Raw genomic sequence first — 25,185 nt, forward strand, 5'->3', positions numbered from 1 at the left:
ATTCCAATTAACCAAAGACACACTCACAAAATGTTCCTTCCCCCCCCCCCTTTTGCGTAGAAACGCAAAGATATTCATCTGCAATTCATTCCCTGTGATTTCCTATATTCATTATTATGGCAACAAGATCCTTTCGGGAGATATGCTAATAAATACGTGATAATTAAGTCTTGCTACAGAGGATTAAGAGGCTTTCGCAGCCTCCGTTCCAGGAATTTATGAAATTGGATCTTTTTGTATTCCTACCAATGGCTCAAACCAACCCCACTCCAATAGGGCACGTTTTTACGGATATGTTCAAAGCGACGCAGTGGGACTGGTCAGATTGATCCGTATAAATGCAAGCAATTTAGTCTGTCCCATTTGGTTGGATGTTAAGGCTTGGGTTGCACCCTCAATTCAAGTAGTTTGTTTCTGATGGATTGCACTGTTTGGGATTTCACAATCAATTTACATGGACCGTATAAATTGATTTACCCCAGACATTTGACGTCTTAATCTGAGGCTTTGTGTTGGTTTCAAAGAAGCAGAAGGCAAAGGCCAATTCGACATCCAACAAAATCAGTTAAGATCACTTAGGTTATGTCAAAAGGGATATGAGAAACATCAAATCAGATACAGTTTTCTTTAAAATGTTGTCTTCTTTTCTCCTCCCTCCCTCTCTCAGATCCTTGTACCTGAGGCTTTATGATAAGGAGGATTGCGAATTTGTCCATTTCACTTTCCCGAAAAATTTCGAAACTTTGAAAAAATTTGTGAAACGCATTGAAGTCAATGGGAGTCAAAATAATTTTGATGCACAATTTTTATGCGAGCAACAATTATAAAACACACACGATTCTTCTGTCCTAATGCATTTTAGTAAAAATTTTACATGCACAACTTTTTTTTGTGGCACAAAATTTTTCCGCGGCAAATTTTTGCAGCAGTTTGCAGGTGGCAAAGTGTGGAGATTCGTGCAAATCCATGCCCGGCCAATAAATTCACCCATCACTACACTCTAGCACTAGGGATATATTCTAGCTTAAATATAAAATTTCTGATTAAATACCTTCTTCTCCCACAGCTGCCAAGGAGGCAGGGCCCCGCCAACCAAAAATTAATTGTTGCATAATGAAATAAAAGGTAATTCTGAGCAACTTCCCAAAAGACTTTAATTTAAAAAAAAAAAAAAGCAGTCACGCAGAGAGAGAGGAGAGAATGTAAACACACAGACAGACGGTGCTCTTGAAACAATGTTGCACCCGGCTGTTAGAGGTCTTGCTAGAGGGGGAAAAAATGGACAGACAGACACTTCTTTCATTAGCAATTCCATTTACAAATATTTTTAAAACCACTGAAAATTTCTAATTAAAGTATATTGGAAAGCAGATCAGAATTACATTTTCTTTAATTATGCTAAAGAAAAGGTTTTGGGTGGTGTTACCCTTTAAGTTTGAAAAGACGCTGCTCTCCATTTTAGGGTGTAATCCAAGCAATGTTATCCTTCAGATTGGACAGCTTGGTTAGAATCAATTGAATGTCTAAATCAGATATCTCGTGTTTACTCCCTGTGTAGTCACAGCTGTAAACAAGGCAACAGCCCAATGCACTGCCAGTTGACAAATTGTGACATTTAACCAAAACGAACGGTGAAAATCGCTCATGTGAACGCAGCCAACAGTGCGAATCTGAACAATGTCAAATCAGACGTTGACAATCTGCCTCTCACTGAATTCTATTTCTCTCTCTCCAGTTGTTAAAAATTTTGAGGCCCCAGGGCAAACTATGGTTTAACAGCAGCTTCACAGACGCCAGTTGGGCTTAAACTAATTCTTAAACCCCCCGTTATGGCACAACATAACAACATCCCCAAAGGTCAGCCCTTCACTCCTAACAGTTATAGCAAACACAATCCCATTCAGTCAGAACTCACATTTAATGGACCATAATATTTTGACTATAAGCAGAAAGTAGCATTTGGCTTTGTGACCACATGGCTACTGTAACCCCCTCCCGCCATACAGGGATGGTACAGGGAAAGATTAATAATTTCATTTGAATTCATCTGAAAAGCAAATGACCTGCAGTAACGAATGCTCTAATCCCTTTGACTTTAAACATTGTATATAAATATTTAAGAAGCTGGGATATATATCAGAAAACATGTAGGCAGAGAAGGGCAAAATTAGTAATGTCTGCACAAACCTCAATAATTTCTGCAAACAAGGGCTGACCTGTTGCCCTTGACTGTCTTGCACTACAAACTCCATCTTGCCAAATTATCTCAATCTTGCCCAGCTTTCTCTATTCTCTCCATTATGTTCTGCTGTCTCCATCTTGCCCTACTGTTTACCTCTTGTCCTATTGTTCCCATCTTGTCATAATGTTTCCATATTTCCCTACAATCTCCATCTTGTCATAATGTCTCTATCTTCCCCACTGTCTCCATCTTGCCCTATTGTCTCCATCTTTCCCTACTGTCTCTATTTTCTCCTACTGTCTGCATCTTGCCCTACTGTCTCCATCTTGCTCTGCTGTCTCCATATTGCCCTACTGTCTCCATCTTGCCCTACAATCTCCATCTTGCCCTACTGTCTCCATCTTGTCCAACTGTCTCCATCTTGCTCTACTGTCTCCATATTGCCCTACTGTCTACATCTTACCCTATTGTCTCCATTTTCTCCTACTATCTCCATTTGTGTGCCCCCCCCCCTCACAGTTCTGTGACAAATTCCCTTGGATTTCCACCCTTTTCCAAAAATGGTTTTGCCCAAGGCACAATTAGCAGGAGACATTTGCTGAAAACAAACAGCTTCTTGGTTAATTCAAGGCTGCATCCAAGCAGGCAGCTAGTGACTGAATAGGCCTGGGGTGGGAGGCACAGCAGGAACAACGAGGTTCTGTTATGGGCCAAATTCAATTTGTTTATTAATGACCTTCCAACTGGCAATATAATTGTTATTTCTGCAGATGCCACTGAATTATGTTCAATAATTAAATCAAATCAGGACACCTGCTCTCTTCCAGAGATGCCTCAGGAGTCGGCTACAGCAATGCAGATCGGCTTTACACACTACAGAGCCCAGGAGTTTAAAGGAAAGGAGTTTTCACTATCAGCATAAAAAGGTTTTCTTTACTGAGCAGGTGTAGCTTCCTCTGAATCCAAGCTGTGACTGGCAGAGCCTTTATTTGCTTTGGGCCCAGTAGAAAGTTCTGTTTCTACTTGACATTGCAGCATCAAGCTGAGATCCTTGTGGGCTTTGCGGCGGTGCCTTTGTATCTCGGCTCTTTGATGGAAAAACAGCCACACGGGATGCATTTCTATTCCAAGGTCATGGAGAAACAGAGATTCCTACCCCACTGCCTTTGTGTCACTTTAATCCGGGAGACAAAAGGAAGGGAAAATTCCCCTTTCAGATATCATTGGTATCAACAGGGACGCACTCCTAGATTATCAATGATGAAAAGCAGCTCAGGCTGAAAAACAAACACATGCACCCAGAAAATGAAAGGGATTTCTTAAAGCTGCTGTTCCCCTTTGAATTAACTCTTAGTATGATGTAGCGGATGATGTTCTGAGACAATTGGCTTTAATTTTTTATTATTCGTGGTTTTTGAATTATTTAGCTCTTTATTCAACAGCTCTCCAGTTTGCCATTTCAACCATTTGGTTGCTAGTGTCCAAATTACCCTAGCAACAATGCACTGATTTGAATAGGAGATTGGAATATGAATAGGCGATGCCTGAATAGAAAGACGAATAAAAAAAAGCAATAACAATACTTTTGTAGCCTTACAGAGCATTTGTTTTTTTAGATGGGGTCAGTGACCTCTATTTTGAAGCTGCAAAGGGTCAGATGAAAAAGGCAAATAATTTTAAAACTATACAAAACAAATAATGAAGACCAATTGAAAAGAATTTCTCATTCTATAACATACTAAAAGTTAACTTAATGGTGATCCACCCCTTTAACCAGTGTTGCAATAGCAGCAGGGGGCACACTGTTGCACAAAGCACATTAGACTGTTGAACGGAAACTCCCGGCATCTCACAGATGGGAATATAAGTGCAAAAGACACACCCATTTTTCTGGGTTAGAGGAGTACTTGGTAGGTGGATACCCCCTGTATAGCACTCATCACTCATACACTGCTTTTCTAAACTACAACTCCCTGGATCCCAACACTAGGGAGGGGAAGAGGGTGACTTTTTGATAAATGAATATATCTCCCTACCATGTCATTATTCTTCACCTACAATGGGGCCCTTCTGATCTAGATCTCAGGGCCAAAGTATTCTCTTCCTGGGCCTTAAACTGACCTCGCAAGGAAGTGGAAAGGGACAAAAGTAATTTGTTTCATCATTTATTTTGCATCAGTTTGGGGTTGACTTGCCTACAAAACAGGTTGCTAAGCTGGCACGCCGTAGCAAAAAGCAATTGTTGAAAAGTTAAGAATGAATGATGAGTTTGTCATTAGAAGGATAAGCTATAAAAAGCAATCAACAAGATTTACAATCAAGCGGGGTTGTGGTTGGCAGGGTCACTGACCCTAGCAACTGAATTCCCTTTCCAATGCGTATACAGGAGGCTGCGGGGGTCAAAATTAAAGGGACTGCAGCCAAGCTGAGCTGACAGTAAAATGTTTGTACTAAGCCTCCTTGCACCAGCCAGCAGCATAATGAATTGATGTGCAGGCAGCGTCCTTCAGTAGTCAGAATTCACTGTTGTGCCAAGTGAGTTAAGGCAGAGGTTCTACCCTTGGGTGGGATATTGCAGTTCTCAGCAGAGTTTGGATTTAGCTTTGTACCCATCTGGCCTGCACATTGCTCCAGAGACCATTGTTTTATTGTATAAGGAGCAACATGGCAGCTTCCAGTCATATGCATGCAAATACCTGTAAAGGAAAGGAATGAGTAGCCGACGCTGTGTCATTACTGGAATACTGGAGTTACTGCTGTTATATCTCAGTAATGCAGACAGGCTGTTATCAGTTCACCATCTTTATTTCACACACAGACTAGCTTCCCAGTCTTCTCCGTCTATTCCCAAGTCTGCAACATACTGACATCCTTCAAAAGCAATTAACTTAATAAAACTTAACACAGCTTGTTGAACTTCAACAGATTTCAGTGGCCCATTCAACAGGAGGTGGAGTATTGCCTGCTGGGTTTTCTGGTGTTTGTGGCTGTGCAACCACATTGGGTGTATCAATCCAGAAATGAGGCAGTGTCCCGCACCTGTGAAGGCTCAGAAACACAGCACTGGGAAAGGGATGTCAACATTAACCCTTCAAATGCAGGGGAGTTCTAAAATTAGGATTGCCACCTTTGCTGGTGGATAAACCCGAACAAAGGAGGCAGGGCAGATAGCATTGGGGGTTGAGCGGTGATGTTCGGGTGGGCATGATGACATCACAATTGAGTTATGATGCTGGGTCAGGGTTATTGCATCACTTTTTTCCAACTGGCCGGATTTCTGTCCAGTTTTCACAATGTTTTCAATGAGAAAGTTTTGACCGGACAGCCCTTTGACAAACGGAGATGTCCAGCTGAAACCCACATGGCTGGTAACCCTACCTCTATCTATTCTGCACCATGAGTAAGACCAATCCTTCAACTACAGGTATGGGATCTATTATACTGAAATCCGTTCTCCTGTGAAATACAACAATGCTCATTTAGAAAAAAACGATTTCTTATTTTTGATTGATTTGCTTCTGTTTCTGTAGCAAGAAATTAACTGCACTTGATAATAACGAAGCCATGTCAGGGTGAGTATCTTGGTATTTAATTGGTTTTCATATATTGCCCAGATTATTGTACGGGTTTCACAAGGTTGAAAACCAAACAGAAAGTTGAGAAAAAGCCTTAGAAAAACCGAACTGTTTGTGTCAAAACCGAAGAGGTGGCACACTCTCTGATGGGACAGGGGTTACAGGAAGGCCCCACCATGAGTTTAAGGTCAACACAAATAGTGCACAGGTGATTTTTTAGATTATTGGATTCTACTTGTTGGAAGGGACCCCCCTGCACAGGGCCCAGGTCACAAACGTAGCAATATGGGGGCCTGCCTTCGTCCCATGAATTTCTTGCAGCTAAATACAAATTCTAGAACAAATCTACAGTTTCAGGTGTTTGTTATAGTTCACCTCCCTTTGTTAAAATCAATCTCCTTCGAGATGCCAGTTAACACCACTCTGTTCACAATCCGAGCCGCCTCCTAACCTGAGACCAGCGTGTGACACGGCCCCATGAATCAGACATAAGAGCGAGCAGAAAGGTCAGTGGCCGGCACTTTGGGGCTGAAACCACTTAAACCTTTATCTCTCCCCAGCGCTGCCACTAATTGAAGGTTAAGTGCAGCACAGACACAATAGAGAAGGATCATATTCAATCAGGCAGAGATATTTCCTCCCCTGGTGAATCAAAAAGACTGGAAGTGATGGGAATAAAGAGCTTAGCGTGCACTGGGGATAAGAGGGGGTTCACCTTGCTGACTCTTTGTTGGGGATCTGCTATAATAAAATGGAGCCCATCAACTGCCTTCTTGAGCCAATGAATGAGCAGTTAGAAACACTATTGTCTTGGGCTCCATGGGGCCAATGCAGCTTTAGACTCAACCAACTGTCTCTCTATTGTTCCTTCTCTAATTTAACCCAATCAATGCCAGCTCTGACACAGGGTCCTAAAACCCTCACATTCTAGGGTGGATTTATTAAAGTTTGAAATCAGAGTTTTTCCACAGAGATCCCATAAAACTATGGCAGCATAGGTATTCCCCTGTACTAAGGACAATTCAGCAGGAACAGTCCCCTAAGTTTACTCATAACCTGTACAGAGAGATCCCATACAATTATGGCAGCATAGGTATTCCCCTGTACTAAGCACAATTCAGCAGGAACAGCCCCTAAATTTGCTCATAGTCTGTACAGAGAGGTGCCATAAAACTATGCTAAGTATGATGACATTTTGCTGTTACCTGTACAAGAGAAATCATCGACTCGAATGTATCCCGACACACAATCACAACGATAAGATCCCGGTAAGTTGACACAGAAGGTATTAGCGTGACAGTAATGCATCTTGGCTGCACATTCATCAATATCTGCAAATAGAAAGCACAAGTTAATAAACATTCAGTTCCTGGAGTAAGGAAAACAAGACATAGCATGGTGTTAAAGTCCAGGGCAGTCACTCTAACACGGCACAGAATTGAATGTACCCACTCTCATTCTTGCTGCATTATGAGGATAATGTAATAGAAGGTGAAACGTTTGCAGCAGGTCTAGAAACCCATAGCAACAAATTCGCTGGTGGCCTTTACTGAGCACTGGTGTCAATAGCATGTGATTGGTTGCTATGGGTACCAGACCTGGTGCAAAGTTTGCAGATTTTATTGCATTACCCCACCTTTACTATTTAAGGGCTGAGAGTAAGGGCCCTAACTTATTGTTCAGCCTTTAATTTAGACAGATTGCTGGTTGTCAGGGACCCTTTTACCACAGCAACTGCCCAATGGCAAATATCTACTGTATACAAAACTAAAAAGTTAAATCTCATATAAACTTCCCATTTAAGCACAGTACAATTACACGCAGACTAATGAAAAAGGAAAAAGTAAGTCTAAAAAATTAAAGGTTAAATTAAGTGCAAATAAAATCATAAAAATCTAATTATTATAATTCCCTTTTATAAAGGAACAGGCAAGTGCAACTCCTCAAAGCCACAATTAAATATACTGCAGGGATTTCCAGTTCCTCACCGTGTTATCCTATTAAACCCCGGCGCTATCACTCCCATGTTAATGAAACTGCAAGAACAATTTTGCAGAAGGATACAAGGGTGGAATGCAGAATAGACCCTGAAAATCCCACCCAGTAATCCTTCAGCCTGTCACACAGATGTTTACTCATTAAAAGTTGTTTCTAGAGCTAGAATCTCAGCTGCCATAAAGCAGGACAGGACTGCTGCTTACAATGAAGATCAAATAGGATCTTTGCAGCCACTGGGACAGAATGTTCTATTATACAGATGGCTAGAATCTCAGCTGCCATAAAGCAGGGCAGGACTGCTGCTTCCAATGGGGATCAGATAGGATCTGTGCAGCCACTGGGACAGAATACTCTGTTAGAAATAGATACTCTTACATTTAGTTGCCCGGCGCTTGTATCTGATTTATCTAATGGGTCGGGAAAGAAGCAAATGATTTCTTTTTGGAAACTGATGACAATATCCTGTGCAATTACATTAACATACTTGTCTCTATCCCCATATTCCCCCCTCCCCCAACGCCTCTCGAAAACCACACATATTTCTCTTGTTTTATTTTTTAATCTCCAATCCCCGTACGCCGTCTGTGTCCTATCTGCGTCCTGTAATATTGACTCGCTTAGTCTTTCAAAGCCACATTGATGCTATCATGGCATGACAAATGGCGGCCAGCGACTCCTATAATTGATCCAGAATCCCCGTACTATAGGCAACCGTTCGCTGTGGCATTTTGAAGGACTCTGTGCATCGCTGAAAAATGAAATGCAGATGAAAACATTGCGATTACCCCCCCTCTTTTTTGTTCTTTTCCTTTGTAGCCGGGGAGCAGAGCTCATCAATCCAATAAAATGTTTCCAATATGTAACTAAGTTCTCAATAAATGGTGATGATGACAAGCGCATTCTGCAAGTTCAGCGACAGACTAAATCTTTCACTTTCCAGGCAATTAGAGTGCTATAAAATTTTCTGGAGATGAAATTTAAGCACTGGTTAAGAATAGAGGTGCCCATGGACTTGTACGGAGAGATATAGCAGTGATGAGTATGACTTAGCACCCTAACGCTCAGTCACTGATATTTCAAAGGCGAGGGACAAAGAGCATATCAAATAGACATTGATCCCCCTTTCCCCATTGTTTGCTGACCCTTGTTTGTAGGTTTAGGGAAAGTTCTTTTTTCTAGATACCCCTGAGATACCATCTTAAGGCCAGTCAGGGGAGATTTGGGGTGAGTGCTTATTTGTGCCAGGGGCGTAACTACAGAGGAAGCAGACCCTGCGGCTGCAGGGGGGCCCAGGAGGTATAGGGGGCCTATGAGGCCCTAATTAATGAGAAATGTCAATATATATTGGTAAAACAGGACAACCTCTGGAAATGTTGGGGGCCCTAAAATTAATTTGCTGTGGGGCCCAGTAGCATCTAGTTACTCCACTGATTTGTGCCCTGGGTACCCCTGGAACTATAGCAGGGTGACTGTTACCCCAATGTTTCTATATATCTGTAACCTTGTTGTAAGAAATTGCCATCTTGATTTTGTTATTTAATATGAAAGATGTTGTTCAGGGAACTTACATGAAGCCCTGATTATCATAACAAAGGTTTTCCTGTGACTACTAAGGCCTATGTCTGCTGTGGGGACCATAAAACTGATTGTGTATGTGAGAAAACTTGCTCAACAGGATGTAGGCAAGTTGGGGGTTTATCACAGCATCTTGGCAGTTGGGAGGGTTTCTGTGGGGGCAGGTGAGAACCCAGGATAAAAGAACATGAGCAGAGATGTGAAGGAGCTGGGCAGCAGAGAGGGAGCTGGGCAGCTGAGAGGAGGCAGCTAGAGAGCTGGAGAAGCCAGAGGAGCCTGGGACAAGACATGTGAGGAATGAAGACCAGAGGGGAAGGCAGAGATGAAGCCGAACTCTATTCCCCTGCCTTTTTGGTAACAACTATGTAGACTTGTGTAATGTGTAACTGTAAATATTGTAATTTTTGTTTAGTCTAAGTGTAATCATTTATGTAGAACAATCAATTGATTTATTTTACAATACATCACTTTACTGTACGCTCATTGGTGTGGATTCATTGTCTGCTTGCTCAAAAGAACCAGAAACCCTAGTAAGTGGGTTGAGGTATATTGATATTATTATTAATGATATAATATACATAGAAACTTACAAATGGCGATCCAGTGTAGGAGTTCAATGCATGGCATTTAATCCATATTTATGAGTGTGTAATATTGTGTAGTAAATTAATTGATTGTTTTGTGTTGTTTTAATTGTTGTTAAAATAATCATGGAGGTTTTAGCTAAAAAGATGGCCATGGTCAAATGCTCAGGACAGATTGTTAAATGTATGCAAGGATCTCCAGATCCATGGGCTAAGGCTCAAGATTATGTTGCCAGGGCAATTCATGACAAATCTCTGTCTAAATCAAAGGGTAAAGGTGCACTGGTTTATGCTGCCTGTTGGATAGCAGAGCAGTATAAAATTTTATCTGTGCAAAAAGGGAATCTTGAAGAAAAGGTTCATTGTTTAAATGTTTTAGTAGATTCTCTAAAATTTTCTGTAGAAAATGCTGCTGCTATTAATGTTAGCAACCAGCAAACAACTGCAGAGTACAAGCAGGTTTGCATAGAGAATGAGCAGCTCAAACAAAGGCTGAGGGATGCAGAAAGTTTGGTTGCAACCTTCAGAGAAGCAGGGGCTGATCATTCAAATTGCAAATCTGAGATTAAACAGTTAAAGGCTCAATTAGGAGCAAGAGATTGTTTAGTTTCTGCAGTTAAAGTAGAGAACACTGCTAAAAATGATAGAAATGTAACTGATGTGAAATGCATAAGAGACAGCAATATGAATTGTGAATTAGCAGTCAAAAGTAAAATGCTAAATGTGGATTGTTATAGACAGGCCAAGCCTCCTATAGTGACATTAAAATGTACAGAAAATAAGACTGCGGGACAAAAGCAGGATGTTCGTAAAGTTCAGGTTTACAAACCTATTCAACCCAGGAAGCAGCCTGGCAGTGAAAGGGTGTTTGCCATAAAGGCTACTCACCCTGAGAAACAAAGTGTGTACAGTACAGATAAAAAATGTACACAAAAGAAAGTGTTTAGATGCTATGCGTGTTCCAGAGTTGGGCACATAGCAAGAAATTGTACCATGCAGTTTTACAACACGAACAATCATAAAAATGGGTACAATGCAAATGAAAGTTGGAAGTCCTCTAGGTGGGGATTCAAAAATAAAAGCAATAGTTGGAATACATGGATTCCCTACGATGTTCTTAAAACTCAAAATGAAAGGCTGAGTGAAGAGAACTCAAGTCTGAAAAATGCATGGGGAAAATTTAACAATGAATTGGAGAGTCTCAAGATAGAGATTTCTAAAATGAAAAGAACAAAAGATGATGTAAATCGGTGCTAATGTCTTCTATGAGTTTGTTTTCCAGGTAACAGGATGGCAGTTCACAAAAAGAAGAATTTCCAAATAATTCCCTTCCCCCTTTTATCTCAGGAAAAAAAAAGGAGTTATAGAGGACCTTACCTATTTGTTTTTTTCTTTTACTTTTTGTACTTAAGGAAAAGCCTCTAAATTGATATGGTACAGTCAGGTTTACCAAATTCTAAAATATTTTTGTTTTTATTAGTTAGAATTGCCTGCACTGTGGAGTTTTGAAAATGGTTGCTGCTTTAGTCTACAGAAGAGTAAAGAGCACTGAGGCATATTTTAAATTTTATTTTTGGTGTATTTTTGCCTGAGTGACATTTTTGTTTTACTCTTGTTTCAGCAGCAACAGGTTATGAACATTTTTTACATAGACTGCATGCTGCTTGATTACTTCAATACGTGTTATGTGTTCCGGATCAAAGCAGTATTCACTCTATATTTTTTTTTTTTTAAAGTTTTTATTTTTCCAAAGTTTGTCTGTTTGTATTTATAGTTTGTAATTATTTGCAGTTTGCAAGGTGGGGTGTTTTTAAAAAAAACAAAAAGAAAAACACTCTAATATACAGTCTACATGTTAAAAGTTACCAGAGCCTTCAGCAAATGCAAATGTACAAGTGTCTTACATTGATATGCATGGTGTTATTTACATAAAAGATCTGCGAGAGACAGCAGTTTACTTCTTGTGTTGTTCTTTTGTTGTTAAATAACTCTTGTGTGGGGTCTGTCCGAAATGATCTCTCTTCTGATAATAATGCTAATTTCTGTTTTGTTGGGTTGTGATAATCAGGCATGAAACTGATATGGAAATACTGAGACAAAGGCGAGAAACATCTCACTAGTGATTTGCCCAAGATAGTGCTGCACACTTTAGTGTAGTGTATCTTCTGAATTTCCTGAGGCCAGTATTGGCATTACATACACACCTATTGCTGAAATGAGGTGCTCTTTCCAGCTATGCTGATTAATAAAATGTGCCACAGACATTTACACCCTACCCTAAAATAATAAAATGTTTTCCCTGTGTGGTCTCTTTAATATGAAAACTGTGGTAAGCAGAAATGTGTTGGGTGTTGCAAACACCAAAGTGCAAAGACCATGGTTTGTTAAAAGTAGAGGCCTAAAATGGGATCCAGCCCAGACCTGGGTGGAGCAGGGTCAGGTGGTAAGTGGGGCACAGACAAAGCAGCGCAATAAGCTGGATATTAAACCTCTAAAAGTTGGGGTGTGGGCTCATAACTGGCTGAAGGGTTATACATTATGAATATGAACAACTGTGAGTGTTTGTGTAATTAGGTTAAAATTCAACTCACAGTATCCCAAATTTAAAATATTTGTGAGTGTTACATCATTTAGGTCTCAATAATCCTATCACTTTCAGATCCAATACATACAGTAACAGTATATTAATGGTGTCCCTGCATTGGCAATGCTATGCTTTTTGTTAATTTAGAGGGCTCTTTCTTTGTGAAGTCCTTCGCCCTCTAGGTGGGGATTGTAAGAAATTGCCATCTTGATTTTGTTATTTAATATGAAAGATGTTGTTCAGGGAACTTACATGAAGCCCTGATTATCATAACAAAGGTTTTCCTGTGACTACTAAGGCCTATGTCTGCTGTGGGGACCATAAAACTGATTGTGTATGTGAGAAAACTTGCTCAACAGGATGTTGGCAAGTTGGGGGTTTATCACAGCATCTTGGCAGTTGGGAGGGTTTCTGTGGGGGCAGGTGAGAACCCAGGATAAAAGAACATGAGCAGAGATGTGAAGGAGCTGGGCAGCAGAGAGGGAGCTGGGCAGCTGAGAGGAGGCAGCTAGAGAGCTGGAGAAGCCAGAGGAGCCTGGGACAAGACATGTGAGGAATGAAGACCAGAGGGGAAGGCAGAGATGAAGCCGAACTCTATTCTCCTGCCTTTTTGGTAACAACTATGTAGACTTGTGTAATGTGTAACTGTAAATATTGTAATTTTTGTTTAGTCTAAGTGTAATCATTTATGTAGAACAATCAATTGATTTATTTTACAATACATCACTTTACTATACGCTCATTGGTGTGGATTCATTGTCTGCTTGCTCAAAAGAACCAGAAACCCTAGTAAGTGGGTTGAGGTATATTGATATTATTATTAATGATATAATATACATAGAAACTTACATTGTTATGAGCTAAGGGGGCCCAGCCTGAAGGTCAGTTAGGGGGAGATTTGGGGTGAGTGCTTATCTACTTCCCTGGGTACCCCTGGAACTATAGCAAGGTGACTGTTACCCCAATGTTTCTATATATCTGTAACCTTGTTATGAGCTAAGGGGGCCCAGCCTGAAGGTCAGTTAGGGGGAGATTTGGGGTGAGTGCTTATCTACTTCCCTGGGTACCCCTGGAACTATAGCAAGGTGACTGTTACCCCAATGTTTCTATTTATCTGTAACCTTGTAATGAGCTAAGGGGACCCAGCTTGAAGGCCAGTTATAGGGAGATTTTGGGTGAGTGCTTTTTTGTGTCCTGGGTGCCCCTGGAACAGTGTGACTGTTACCCCAATGCTTCTATATTTCTGTATCCTTGTTATGAGCTAAGAGGGCCCAACCTGAAGGACAGTTAGGAAGTGATTTAAGGTGAGTACTTATTTGTACCTTGGGTACCCTTGGAACTATTGCAGGGTGACTGTTACCCCAATGTTTCTATATATCTGTAACCTTGTTATGAGCTAAGGAGGTCCAGCCTGACGGCCATTTAGGGGGAGAGTGAGTGCTGTGAATTATGGGTTGTTGCTGAGAACATCAAGCTTTATGTGATAAAACATGGTTCAAAGAAATGTTGTTAAAGTTAAATGGTATTTGTAGTGCTGAAATGTTCAACCCAGTGTATTCAGTGCTTTTAATCCTCTACTGCAAACGAAAGACTAGATATCCCAAATAATTTTTTAGACTACACTAGATGGTTACTAAAAATATATATTCCCAGTTTGGAATCCCAGCTTCCAATCTAATTAAAAGTGCTGAAGCTAAAATGGACTCATATTATAATTCTGAATCGCCTAACAGTCTGAAAGGCCCATGACCGATACGAGGCTTTTGAAGAACTTTATTAATGACAAAATCTGCTGAAAATGTCTACTGGTGATAAAAATTAAGCTTTTAAGAATGTCTACGCGGTCCATGTCAAAAAATCTACTGGAGACTCGTCCTTCCAATGTGTTTTGATCACAAGAATTTGTGAAGGCATTCAATGATGAGGAAGCTCATGGTGGCAGCTTCCGATGATGAGATATTTTTCAGAAAGTCTATTATTGGTGGCTGAAAACTACGAAATTTTCTGATGATGTGAAGTCCTTGAGCAACTAGAAGAAGCTCCTGCCCTTCTGATGAAGTTTTGATTTTTGAAGACTATGTTGAGATTTTTAAAAGCCTTAAACTAACTCACGATGGAAGCTACTAATGAAAATGAGTTTTTTTGGTTTCTGAAAAATCATGAGGACATTTACTGGTGACATGAAGTCCTAAAGAAACTAGAGGAAGCTGTTTTGAGGACTTTATAGAGACTTTTAAAAAGCCCCATTAAAAATTTGGTTGATGATGATGAAACTCATGACTGAGTTTGATTGGAACTTTTCAGAAATCCTACTGGTGGCAGGATACTGGTGACAGAGATAGGAAGACAATGAAATCTCTAATGAACTGCATGCGAGAAGGACGCCCAAATCCTCAGAATAATAAAGCATGGGATGATTATGACAGAATTACTGTAGATCCAAATTAAAGGAAAATATTACTCTCAATGCCAGAAGCCAAAGCAATTAAAAAGTACCAGGCACACAGGCGGCCAGAGAAAGGGCAAATAAAAGACATTTTATTGTAGTTTATTGCTATTTTGGCTAAAGTGACCCCCCAGGAGAAACCAGCGGCACCTGCAATTATCCACATTTGTAATTAACAAAAATATCTGTATCATTAATAATAGAAATCATTTTTAATTGGCTGACTGAAACAAAAAAATATGAAAAATCATGAGTGTTTTGACAATGCCTAAGACAATAAAATTAGAAAAGAAATGAAAATTAGAAATAGAACCAAGCACCTGAACATTATACACAGAACGTACTATCCTGGAATTCCCTATATACAGACAATGAACAGCAGCAGGTTAGTCAGTGCACTTTCCTACATGCTCATAACGCATTGCTTAAGGCTGGACTTTCAACTACTGTCTAAGGGAAACAATATGGCAGCTCCAACCCATACAATACAAATATACAGAGAAGGAATGTTCTGGGCACACAATAAGCTATACCCTCATACTGTACTGTCTAAGGGAATCAATATGGCACCTCCTACCCATATGTATAAATACAAATATACAGAGAAGGAATGTTCTGGACACATTCCGAAACTCAAGTGAAGTAACTTAACCTTTAATAAATCATTAAAAGCAAGATAGCAACATTAAAATTGAGGTTAGGTATAGGAGGCTGATTGACTAGGTAACAATGGGTTCGAGGGGTAATGTGCTGATTGCACTTTTATCACTAAAAAGTGACGGTTGGTCAGAAATGATCAACCGTCACTTTTTTACGGGAGGGATAAGGGAGGGATCCTGAAGTGGGTGAAGGGGTTGGCTTGATGTGGGGCATCATATGGTGTACCTGACGTTCAGATTGTTCAATGTGCTAAATAACAACTATTATTTGATCATTTCTGACCAACCGTCACTTTTTAGTGATAAAAGTGTAATCAGCACATTACCCCTCGAACCCATTGTTACCTAGTCAATCAGCCTCCTATCCTAGCCATCCTATTTCGGAACTAAGGGATGGGAGGGTGCAGCTGGATGGGTCAGCTCTTTTTTCTCTTACTTATTGTAAATTACCATTTGACCCTGCACACCATCCTCTGTGTTTGATGGACAGTGCTCCCCAACCACTAACTCTTTAAGTTATACCCTCATACTGTACTGTCTTAGAGAATCAATTTGGCACCTCCCTCCCATATGTATGAATATAAATATACAGAGAAGGAATGTTCTGGGCACACAATAAGCTATACCCTCATACTGTACTGTCTAAGGGAATTAATTTGGCACCTCCTTCCCATATGTATAAATATAAATAAACAGAGAAGGAGTGTTCTGGGCACACAATAAGTTACACCCTCTCAATTATACCTAATTATGAACAGAATTTGTTTTGCCTTTAGTGTATATAGTGGTTATTTCCTAGACACTAAAGCTGAGTTCAGAGCAGACTGATCCCTCACAATCATCTCTTAGCCTAGAAAGTTCCCTGGCTCATTATTGATTTAGCTGCTGGTCTCTGTGGCTCATTCCTCTACATTCCTCTACACTAAAGGTGCTTCTGTGCAGGGAGGATGATAGATGGGGATACTGGTACTTGTGCAGGATAAGTACTTGAAAGCAGACAGGGAAGGATTTAAGAAATGTAAATGGTAATGTTCCCGCAGTACCTTGGCAAGAAAGGCAATGATGAATGGGCAATAGGGAGGCAGAATATTTTCCACTGTTTCCTCTGTGTGCTGCTATCTGGGTCAGTACTAAGGACAAGGCATTTAAGTGCAAATAATGTAATGTTACATTGTGGGTGAGTTTACATTCAGTGCAATAGACTGACTGGTGTGAAAGGGATGATTCAAAAGTGTCTTTAAGTTGATCTTAATTAGTGTTGATCATTGGCACCCGTGTGGAACTGGTTCCTCTTAGGGGCCCAAAGTTATGCTTGGAGGGGAAAGTAAACCCTGAAGGCCAGGTAATTGGGGTAAATGACTAATAGCCCTCATTATGAATGTTAATTGTCATGGAATTAGAGGTTCATGCTATTTTGCTCTTCTGAATATTCTGGCGAACCTACAGAAATAATAGTTTTATATAAGTCTTTAAACTTTGAATAAGATAAGGAGGGAGCCTGAACTCCAAAAGTCTAAATTAACCCCTCTAGTATAGATAAACGTGAGTAGAGAAATTCTTGAGCACAACAAGGACAGAAATATCCCCTGGTGTTATATAGGACATAGTAATGGTCCAACTGCCAAAAGGAATAATGACAAGACCAGGGGTAGAAAGTGGGTCATTGATATTAATGATGGAGAGTTTATATGAATTTTGCTGGGCATTGTACAAGTAGTCAGCTGAGAGTTCACTACAAGATGTATGCCAAAAGACCAATAGAAGACACAACTCTACATATCTTGACACAAATGGAGTATGGCAGCTTGCATCATTTTCTTTGGATGCTGGTAGCAACAACCTCAGTAGAGGTTGGAAAAAGCATTGCCTGGTCTGAGGGATTCCAGTTCCTATGAATATACTGGCATATGATGTTTCCATGATGAGAATTCCGGGATATGGAGTAAACTTTATGGGTCCGTAGTTACACAACAAAACTCTGTGGTATAAAATAGAACAAATGATTTGGAGTAAATATTTGTACCCTTGACCCAACTATGGCAATCTCATGGATTTGGAATCATCTTGTTGCGTCCATGTCCAACGAACTGATGCTCTGCAACAAATTTCCTACAAGATAAGGAAAATTTGGTTTTCATACCGAAGTTCCTGCCAAGATACACAGAAGAACCCAGCTGAGGATCATCATAACACTGCCTTGCCCAGTTGTTTGTACTATTGCACTCTAGTCTAGTTTCTGTCTTATTTATAGCTTCACCTGGTCTTGGCTCTGACTTATATACAGTTGACCTTGGTCTTGTTGCTGCGAACTGACATAATTGACCTGGTCTAAGCCTTGAGTAAATTTGAGTTTTGTTTACTGTTCTACTCCATACGGTCTTGGCTGTAAATGCTTTTGCCCTCCATCTTGACCTGGCCTTTTCTGAACTGCTGCCCTCAGTCTTGCCCTTGTCTCTGTCCTAAATACCGTAGCAATTACTCTTGTCTTGTTGTAGTCTTGGACTAATTTTGATTCCAGGACCAGACCACTCAACTGAAGGGAATGCAATGTCCTGCCTGGCATTCTTGCCACTGCCAAGCTGCACCCATTTCAAGAGGTTTAATAACAGGAGCAAATGATGCAGTGAACCAATAGGTCAGGCGATTATCACTCGAGCACTTCTGAGCAATATTCACTTGGCCCACAAGGTCATCAGCAGCGTCCAGATGATTACCATCAAGGGAGGCATGCATCCCACCCACCAAGCTGGCAAATGCATGGACAGCAAATCATCATGTGCTATTGTGCGAGTGTCTTCTAGATTTAAAGTTCGACCTCTTAGTCCTGGCACTGACTCTAACAAGGTGGTTTCATCCTCAAATCAACAACAGAGGTTCTGCAGGAGTCAAACAATGAAACACATTCCTGTTCATCCCAAACCTTACAACCAACAAGATCACTAGGTTGTACTCTCGGTGTTACCCCTCAACAAAGATGTATTGATTGTCAGCCCTTATTGCCTATGAGACGCCACCACCCTTTTATTCAACATTTGGTGTCTCTGCAGTGGACATTAGACTGGAAAACAAGCAGTGAAAGATTAAATGAATGAACAATAGATCTCCACTCACAATAACAGTGGCACAAAAATGTCTTTCCTGATAATGAGATATGTCTCTGGCTCAGCATGCGAACACCATCTCCACTAACACCGTAGCTGCGGGACCCAAATACATTTCTACCCATGTAGTTCTGTCATTTTGAGATGGTAGGGTTTAATATGTATTATCTTTCCTGGTGCTAAATGGTTTACAAATAACATTATCACTTTTCTTTTGCAAAAAAAAGTTCTATTTTTTTCTACATGAAGGAACTTGTAAGTAATAAAACCTACACTGGATGCAGCACACGAGCCAATGAAAAGGCATTAGGCTCAAAGGATTTCACTTAGAGGGTATTATTTCCTATTTATAAAAGTGTGCACATGAAGCTATATCCTTATACTGTAGTGTCCAAGCTGTAGATTCTGCGAGGGTCAATATGGCACCCCTTACCTGTGTGTACAAATACATATATACAGTGGTAAAAGATTCTGTACACACAATAAGTTATACCCATATGTATAAATACAAATATACGGAGAAGGAATGTTCTGGGCACACAATAAGCTATACTCTCATACTGTACTGTCTAAGGGAATCAATATGGTACCTCCCTCCTCCCATATGTATAAATATAAATATAAATATACAGAGAAGGAATGTTATGGGCACACAATAAGCTATACCCTCATACTGTACTATCTAAGGAAATCAATATGGCACCTCCCTCCTCCCATATGTATAAATATAAACATACAGAGAAGGAATGTTCTGGGCACACAAAAAGCTATACCCTCATACTGTACTGTCTAAGGGAATCAATATGGCACCACCTCCCATATGTATAAAAACAAATATACAGAGATGCTCTGTGTGAGTAGCATTTGAAGTGGAACCAGCTCAATAACCTTAAAAATATATTGGTTCTCATAGACAGGAAATATCTTTAATCAATGTAAGATAGACATAAAAGTTGCCATATATGTCGCCTGCTGTTGAGTACCTGAATATTTGTCTCTATGAAGCCAGAATATATGACGTCTGAAATAATGGGCCTAACAGGGAATGGAATATACAGCACACATTATCAGCTCCTCACAGAATCAAATTCCCAGGGGGTTACCCATCTCTATTTCATTCCTCGTTCTTCGTTCATTTGATCACGCTGCCCGGCCTCCTGTGTTTCATGATGAAAATATTACTTTAAATCATTTCCACACTCTCCTTATATGTTTCTTTTCCCCCAAAGCCAAGTAATACAGATTGGGTCAAGCACGAAATTACGTGAGCGCATTTGCCATGGCAGAGAGGCAAAACAAGTCATTTCATGGTGACTGAATAATACAGAAAATCATTTCAGTTACTGATGGTGAAATTTATTAAACTTCTACTCTCACTCACATACGCTTAGTTATATTCACTGCAGTGCTGTAAATGTCTTTATCAGACCCTTCCTTCTGTCCATATAAAGGTCGGGGGAGCAGCTCTGACAGAATTAGGCTGGGTATGTTCAGTATTAAACTGAGAGGTTTCCCAGGCTGCTTCTGCCCTCCTGTAACCTCTGTATTTAGTGAATGGCAAAATAGGCCTCCTACTGTAAATGATAAGGAAATTACATAGTTACATAGTTAGATCGGGTTGAAAAAATACCAACGTCCATCAAGTTTAACCCCTCCAAATGAAACCCAGCACCCATATACACACACCCTCTATACACTCACATAAACTATATATATAGATTTTAGTATCACAATAGCCTTGGATATTATGTCTGTTCAAGAAATCATCCAAGCCACTCTTGAAAGCATTACCAGAATCAGCCATCACAACATCATCCGGCAGTGCATTCCCCAACCTTATTGTCCTCACTGTGAAGAACACCTACTCTGTGCCTTTAAATGAAAGTTCTGTGCCTCTAGTCTGAAGGGGTGGCCTCTGGTGTGGTGATTCTCTCTATGGGTAAAAAGGTCCCCTGATATTTGTCTATAATGTCCTCTAATGTAAAGTGTACTCATGTCCCCTTCTTCAGTGCCTTTTTTCCAGAGAAACAACCCAACCTCGACAGTCTCATTTATATCCCTCTTAAGGACTGGAGCCCAAAACTGCCCCGTACTGCAGATAAGGCCCTTTTTTATACAAGACAGAACTGTATTTGCTTTAATGGCCACAGAATGAAACTGCCTAGAATTAGACAAATTGTTATCTGCAAAAAAATCCAGATCCTTCTCAGTGGAAACTCCCAACACACTGCTATTTAGTGTATAACATGCATTTATATTAAACCTGCCACAGTGCATAACCTTCCATTTATCAACATTGAACCTCATTTTCCAGTTTGCTGCTCAGTTTTCCAATTTAGTCAAAGCACCCTGCATAGTGACCGCATCCTGCATGGAACCTATAGTTCTGCACAATTTTGTATCATCAGCAAAAATAGAAACAGTACTTTCAATGGCCTCCTGGTCATTAATAAACAAGTTGAAAAGCACAGGACCTAGTACAGAGCCCTGCGGTACTCAACTAATAAAACCGGTCCAATTAGGAAATGTTTCATTTACCCCCAGTCTGTGTAATCTATCTTTTAGACACTTCTTTATCCAGGTATAAATACTATGTTCCAGGCCAACATTCCTTAATTTAACCAGTAACCTTCTGTGTGGCACTGTATCAAATGCTTTATCAAAGTCTAAGTAGATCACATCCACTGCCATCCCAGAATCAAAGTCCCTGCTCACCTTCTCATAAAAGGAAATTAAATTAGTCTGGCAATATCTATTACACATAAAACCTTATAGTATTATTATTTGCAATGAAGTCCAGTATCTTATCCCTTAACAACCATTCGAGAAGTCACTGAGGGGTTCTGTGACCATATAAAGGCACAAGGCTGCAGGTTGAGTTATACAGGAACTCTGAGTATCACTCATGTATTATAAGGGATAATGTACCCCCTACTGTAAATTATTAGGATATTAGAAGTCACTGAGGGGATCTGTGACCATATAAAGGCACAAGGCTACAGGCTATGTTATACAGGGAACTCTGAGTATCACTCATATATTATAAGGGATAATGTACCCCCTGCTGTAACTGATAAGGATATTAGAAGTCACTGAGGGGTTCTGTGACCATATAAAGGCACAAAGCTGCAGGCTGAGTTATACAGGGAACTCTGAGTATCACTTATATATTATAAGGGATAATGTACCCTCTGCTGTAACTGATAAGGATATTAGAAGTCACTGAGGGGTTCTGTGACCATACAGTATAAAGGCACATGACTGAAGGCTTGATAAGGATATTAGAAGTCACAGAAGGCACAGGGCACAATTACTTTCATGCAGGGCATGTGATTCCAACATGAGTTATTATATATTTCTGATACAAGTTATTCATGGCTCTTTTATAGCTAGAATAAAATATTACGGAATTATCTTTATTCTTTTATCTTACCAACTCACTTAACTAAGGTAAACGTGTTGAAAAACAACAGCCAGAGATTGTTCCAGTGCATGTTACTTAATGCAGGGATGGTCTATTGTTGCTTAGCAATGTGATGTCATGTTTGACCCTGTGTGATTTTCTTCTCCCTCTTCCTGTGTATGCATGGGAAGTTCCTGTTGCAGACATGTTATGCTGAAGTGTTTATGCTGAGTTCTATAAAGCAACCAAGTTACTGTTCACACAGAAGTTGGTGTGTCTGTCCTCACTTACAGAGACATGCAGTTCAGATCAGCTCTCTGCTAGCAAAAAGAAAGACTTTTATATACATCATATAATTCTCTTGCTAAAGAGAGAAGTTTAATTTTCTGATTAATAACTTATTTCCATCCAATATTTTTGCAAACAAAAAAATGAATTTTGTTTGATTGAAGTTAAGGGGAACTAAATGAGAAGGCAAGGGAAACAAGCTACCAGGGGATTATTAGGGCATGTATCAGAGACTTATTACAAAGCAAACATTCAGATTTTACCAAAAATCAGTGGACATTGTGTCCCCTGGAGAAACACCATCAGGGGTCCCTTAAGTTAAACTGATTAGATGGACCTCCAGTTTCACCTTGATCCATGCTATACTTGACTTTCTGATGTCAATATTTTCTCTGAAGTGAAGAAAGATTTCGCTCACGAATCCAGCATATCATTAAGTTTTGGAACAAAAGGTCACATACCATCAGCAATAGGGAGTAATCAATCCAAAACTATTAAGGCTGCCACAAACTGCACCCTTTATTAACTGGATTAATGCATGGTGCCCACAACATTCCAGTGTGGTACAGTATGAGTGTCTATCTTATTGTGTGCCCAGAACATTCCTTGTTAGTATATTTGTATTTATACATATGGGTAGGAGGTGCCTTATTTATTCCCTTAGACGGTACAGTATGAGGGTATAATTTGTGTGCCCAGAACATTCCTTTTCTGTATATTTGTATTTATACACATGGGAGGAGGGAGGTGCCATATTGATTCCCTTAGACAGTTCAGTATGAGGGTATAGGTTATTGTGTGCCCAGAACATTCCTTCTCTGTATATTTGTATTTATACATATGGGAGGAGGTGTCATATTGATTCCCATAGACAGTACAGTATGAAGGTATAGCTTATTGTGTGCCCAGATCATTCTCTGTATATTTGTATTTATACATATGGGAGGAGGGAGGTGCCATATTGATTCCCGTAGACAGTACAGTATGAGGTACAGCTTACTGTGTGCCCAGAATATTCCTTCTCTGTAAATTTATACATATGGGAGGAGGGAGGTGCCATATTGTATCAGAGGTCTTATAAGAGTAGAAAAGGAATTTCTTACTAGAGAATGAGAAGTGCAAATAAAACTGCATTCCCCCTATACTCATGGATCAGTTGCACATCTTCATTCTGCAGCTATTTGAGTCTGCACTCTCCCATAAGGATCATGTTTTTCACTTTCCCTTTATATGAGACAGGCAGTTTCCCTACAAGCTTTGAGTATAATAATGCTACATCTTAAATTCCTTCTTCCCTCTTCCTAACATCAGTGCAGCCATAGCCCTTGATAACATACGGCCCAGGTCTCTGTAGTTCTCCATTGCACTGTATCAGCTGTAACAGAGTTCTCATCCAATTGCTTTTGAGCGTTACGTCGGACGCCTTCAGAAAACGCATCCCTGGGCTGCCATTGATACCTGACAGACAGCTGCATTTCACTTCTAGGTGAGGGTTGAATTAAACTCAGTTTCCCTCCAGTCCTACTCTCGGCCAATCGCCAGCGACAAAATTTTGAACAATTTAAAAAAAAAGGCCACAAAGGGATTTGCACTGCACATCAAAGAGGAAGAAAGAAACTGTGTCTCCCCCTAGAAAGCTTTAAATAAAAAACATGCGATTTGTACATTTCATTTGCTGTATCCAAAATATCTCAAGAAAACCCCGACTTCATAATCCTGATTAGTTCTAACGAGCAACTAATTTGTACCCCCTCCCCCAGTCCTCCTTTTCTCCCCGAGTCTGATGTCGGAAATTTAGGTGATAAAAATCTTTTTCATGTGGATGAACCAAACGCCAATTATTACACCTTTTAACGGATCTTCGTAAAAGACGGATAATGGCTTTTGCATGGGGGGTGTTGTTTGTTATCACTTTGATGCTGCAATTACAATTCTAATTAAAGATACATTATGGAGTGCATGGTGAACTTGTTTTTTTTAAAGGGGCAATTAAATTGCCCTTGTACGTTAAATTTCAATATGATATAAACAGTAGCATTGTAAGACAATTTGCATTTTGTCTTTATTCGTTATAAATATATAATGATGAGCAAAATTTTTCTCCAGGTCTCACCCAAGGGTGAAAAAAAAATGGCGTGTGCCAAAAAATGGTCACGCTTCAAAAAAAAAATTTCGCCCATAGACTTTGGCATTTGGCAAATTTTTCTCTGTTTCGCAAATTTCCAGTGAAGTGAAACGGGTCAGATTCCCCCATCACTAATTATAAATAATCCAGAAAAGCCTAAATGATCTCAGTACAGGTATGGGATCTATTATTCATAATGCTCGGACCTGGGGTTTTCAAGGTGGATATTTCAGTAATTTGGATCTTCATACCTTAATACTACTATAAAATCATAAAAACATTAAATAAACCAAATAGGCTGGTTTAGCTTCCAATAAGGATTAATTATATCTTAGTTGGGATCAAGTACAAGGTACTGTTTTATTATTATTGAGAAAAAGCAAATAATTAAAAAAAAAAAATTGATTATTTGATTGTAACGGCATCTATGGGAGACGTCCTTTCCATAATTCAGAGCTTTCTGGATAAAAAATCCCATACCTATTCAATTTTATAAGACATTTGTTGAATAAAACATTAAGTCATGTCTTCACCATTATTAATAGCCCAAAACATAAAGGAATTTAAAGTATTTCAAAGCAATAGGACCCTTTGAGTTGCTCCCCATTAGAGCAGCTCAACAAACAGAAAGCTTTCTGGTTATATATATTATATATACAGAGTCA

General features: G+C 39.8%; 2 protein-coding genes across 6 annotated transcripts in view; one reads left to right on the forward strand and one right to left on the reverse strand.

Moving 5' to 3' along the window:
* nell1.S (neural EGFL like 1 S homeolog) overlaps positions 1 to 25,185 on the reverse strand; it is a 328,272-nt gene that overhangs the window by 109,986 nt on the left and 193,101 nt on the right. For all 5 annotated transcript variants that reach the window (XM_041591299.1, XM_018260318.2, XM_041591298.1 and 2 more), the window contains 1 exon segment: positions 6,963 to 7,088. In XM_041591299.1, coding sequence (XP_041447233.1) covers positions 6,963 to 7,088 — 126 coding nt within the window.
* Positions 9,391 to 11,871, forward strand: LOC121393193. Its single transcript, XM_041561015.1, has one exon. It carries the CDS (start codon positions 10,041 to 10,043, stop codon positions 11,169 to 11,171), a length of 1,131 nt encoding a protein of 376 aa, XP_041416949.1. The 5' UTR covers positions 9,391 to 10,040; the 3' UTR covers positions 11,172 to 11,871.

Source organism: Xenopus laevis, chromosome 4S (assembly GCF_017654675.1).
Source record: "Xenopus laevis strain J_2021 chromosome 4S, Xenopus_laevis_v10.1, whole genome shotgun sequence".
NCBI classification, from domain to species: domain Eukaryota; kingdom Metazoa; phylum Chordata; class Amphibia; order Anura; family Pipidae; genus Xenopus; species Xenopus laevis.

Bases quoted from the DNA above. Each gene is read 5' to 3' on its own strand.
- LOC121393193 (XM_041561015.1), top strand. From the start codon at position 10,041: ATGGAGGTTTTAGCTAAAAAGATGGCCATGGTCAAATGCTCAGGACAG.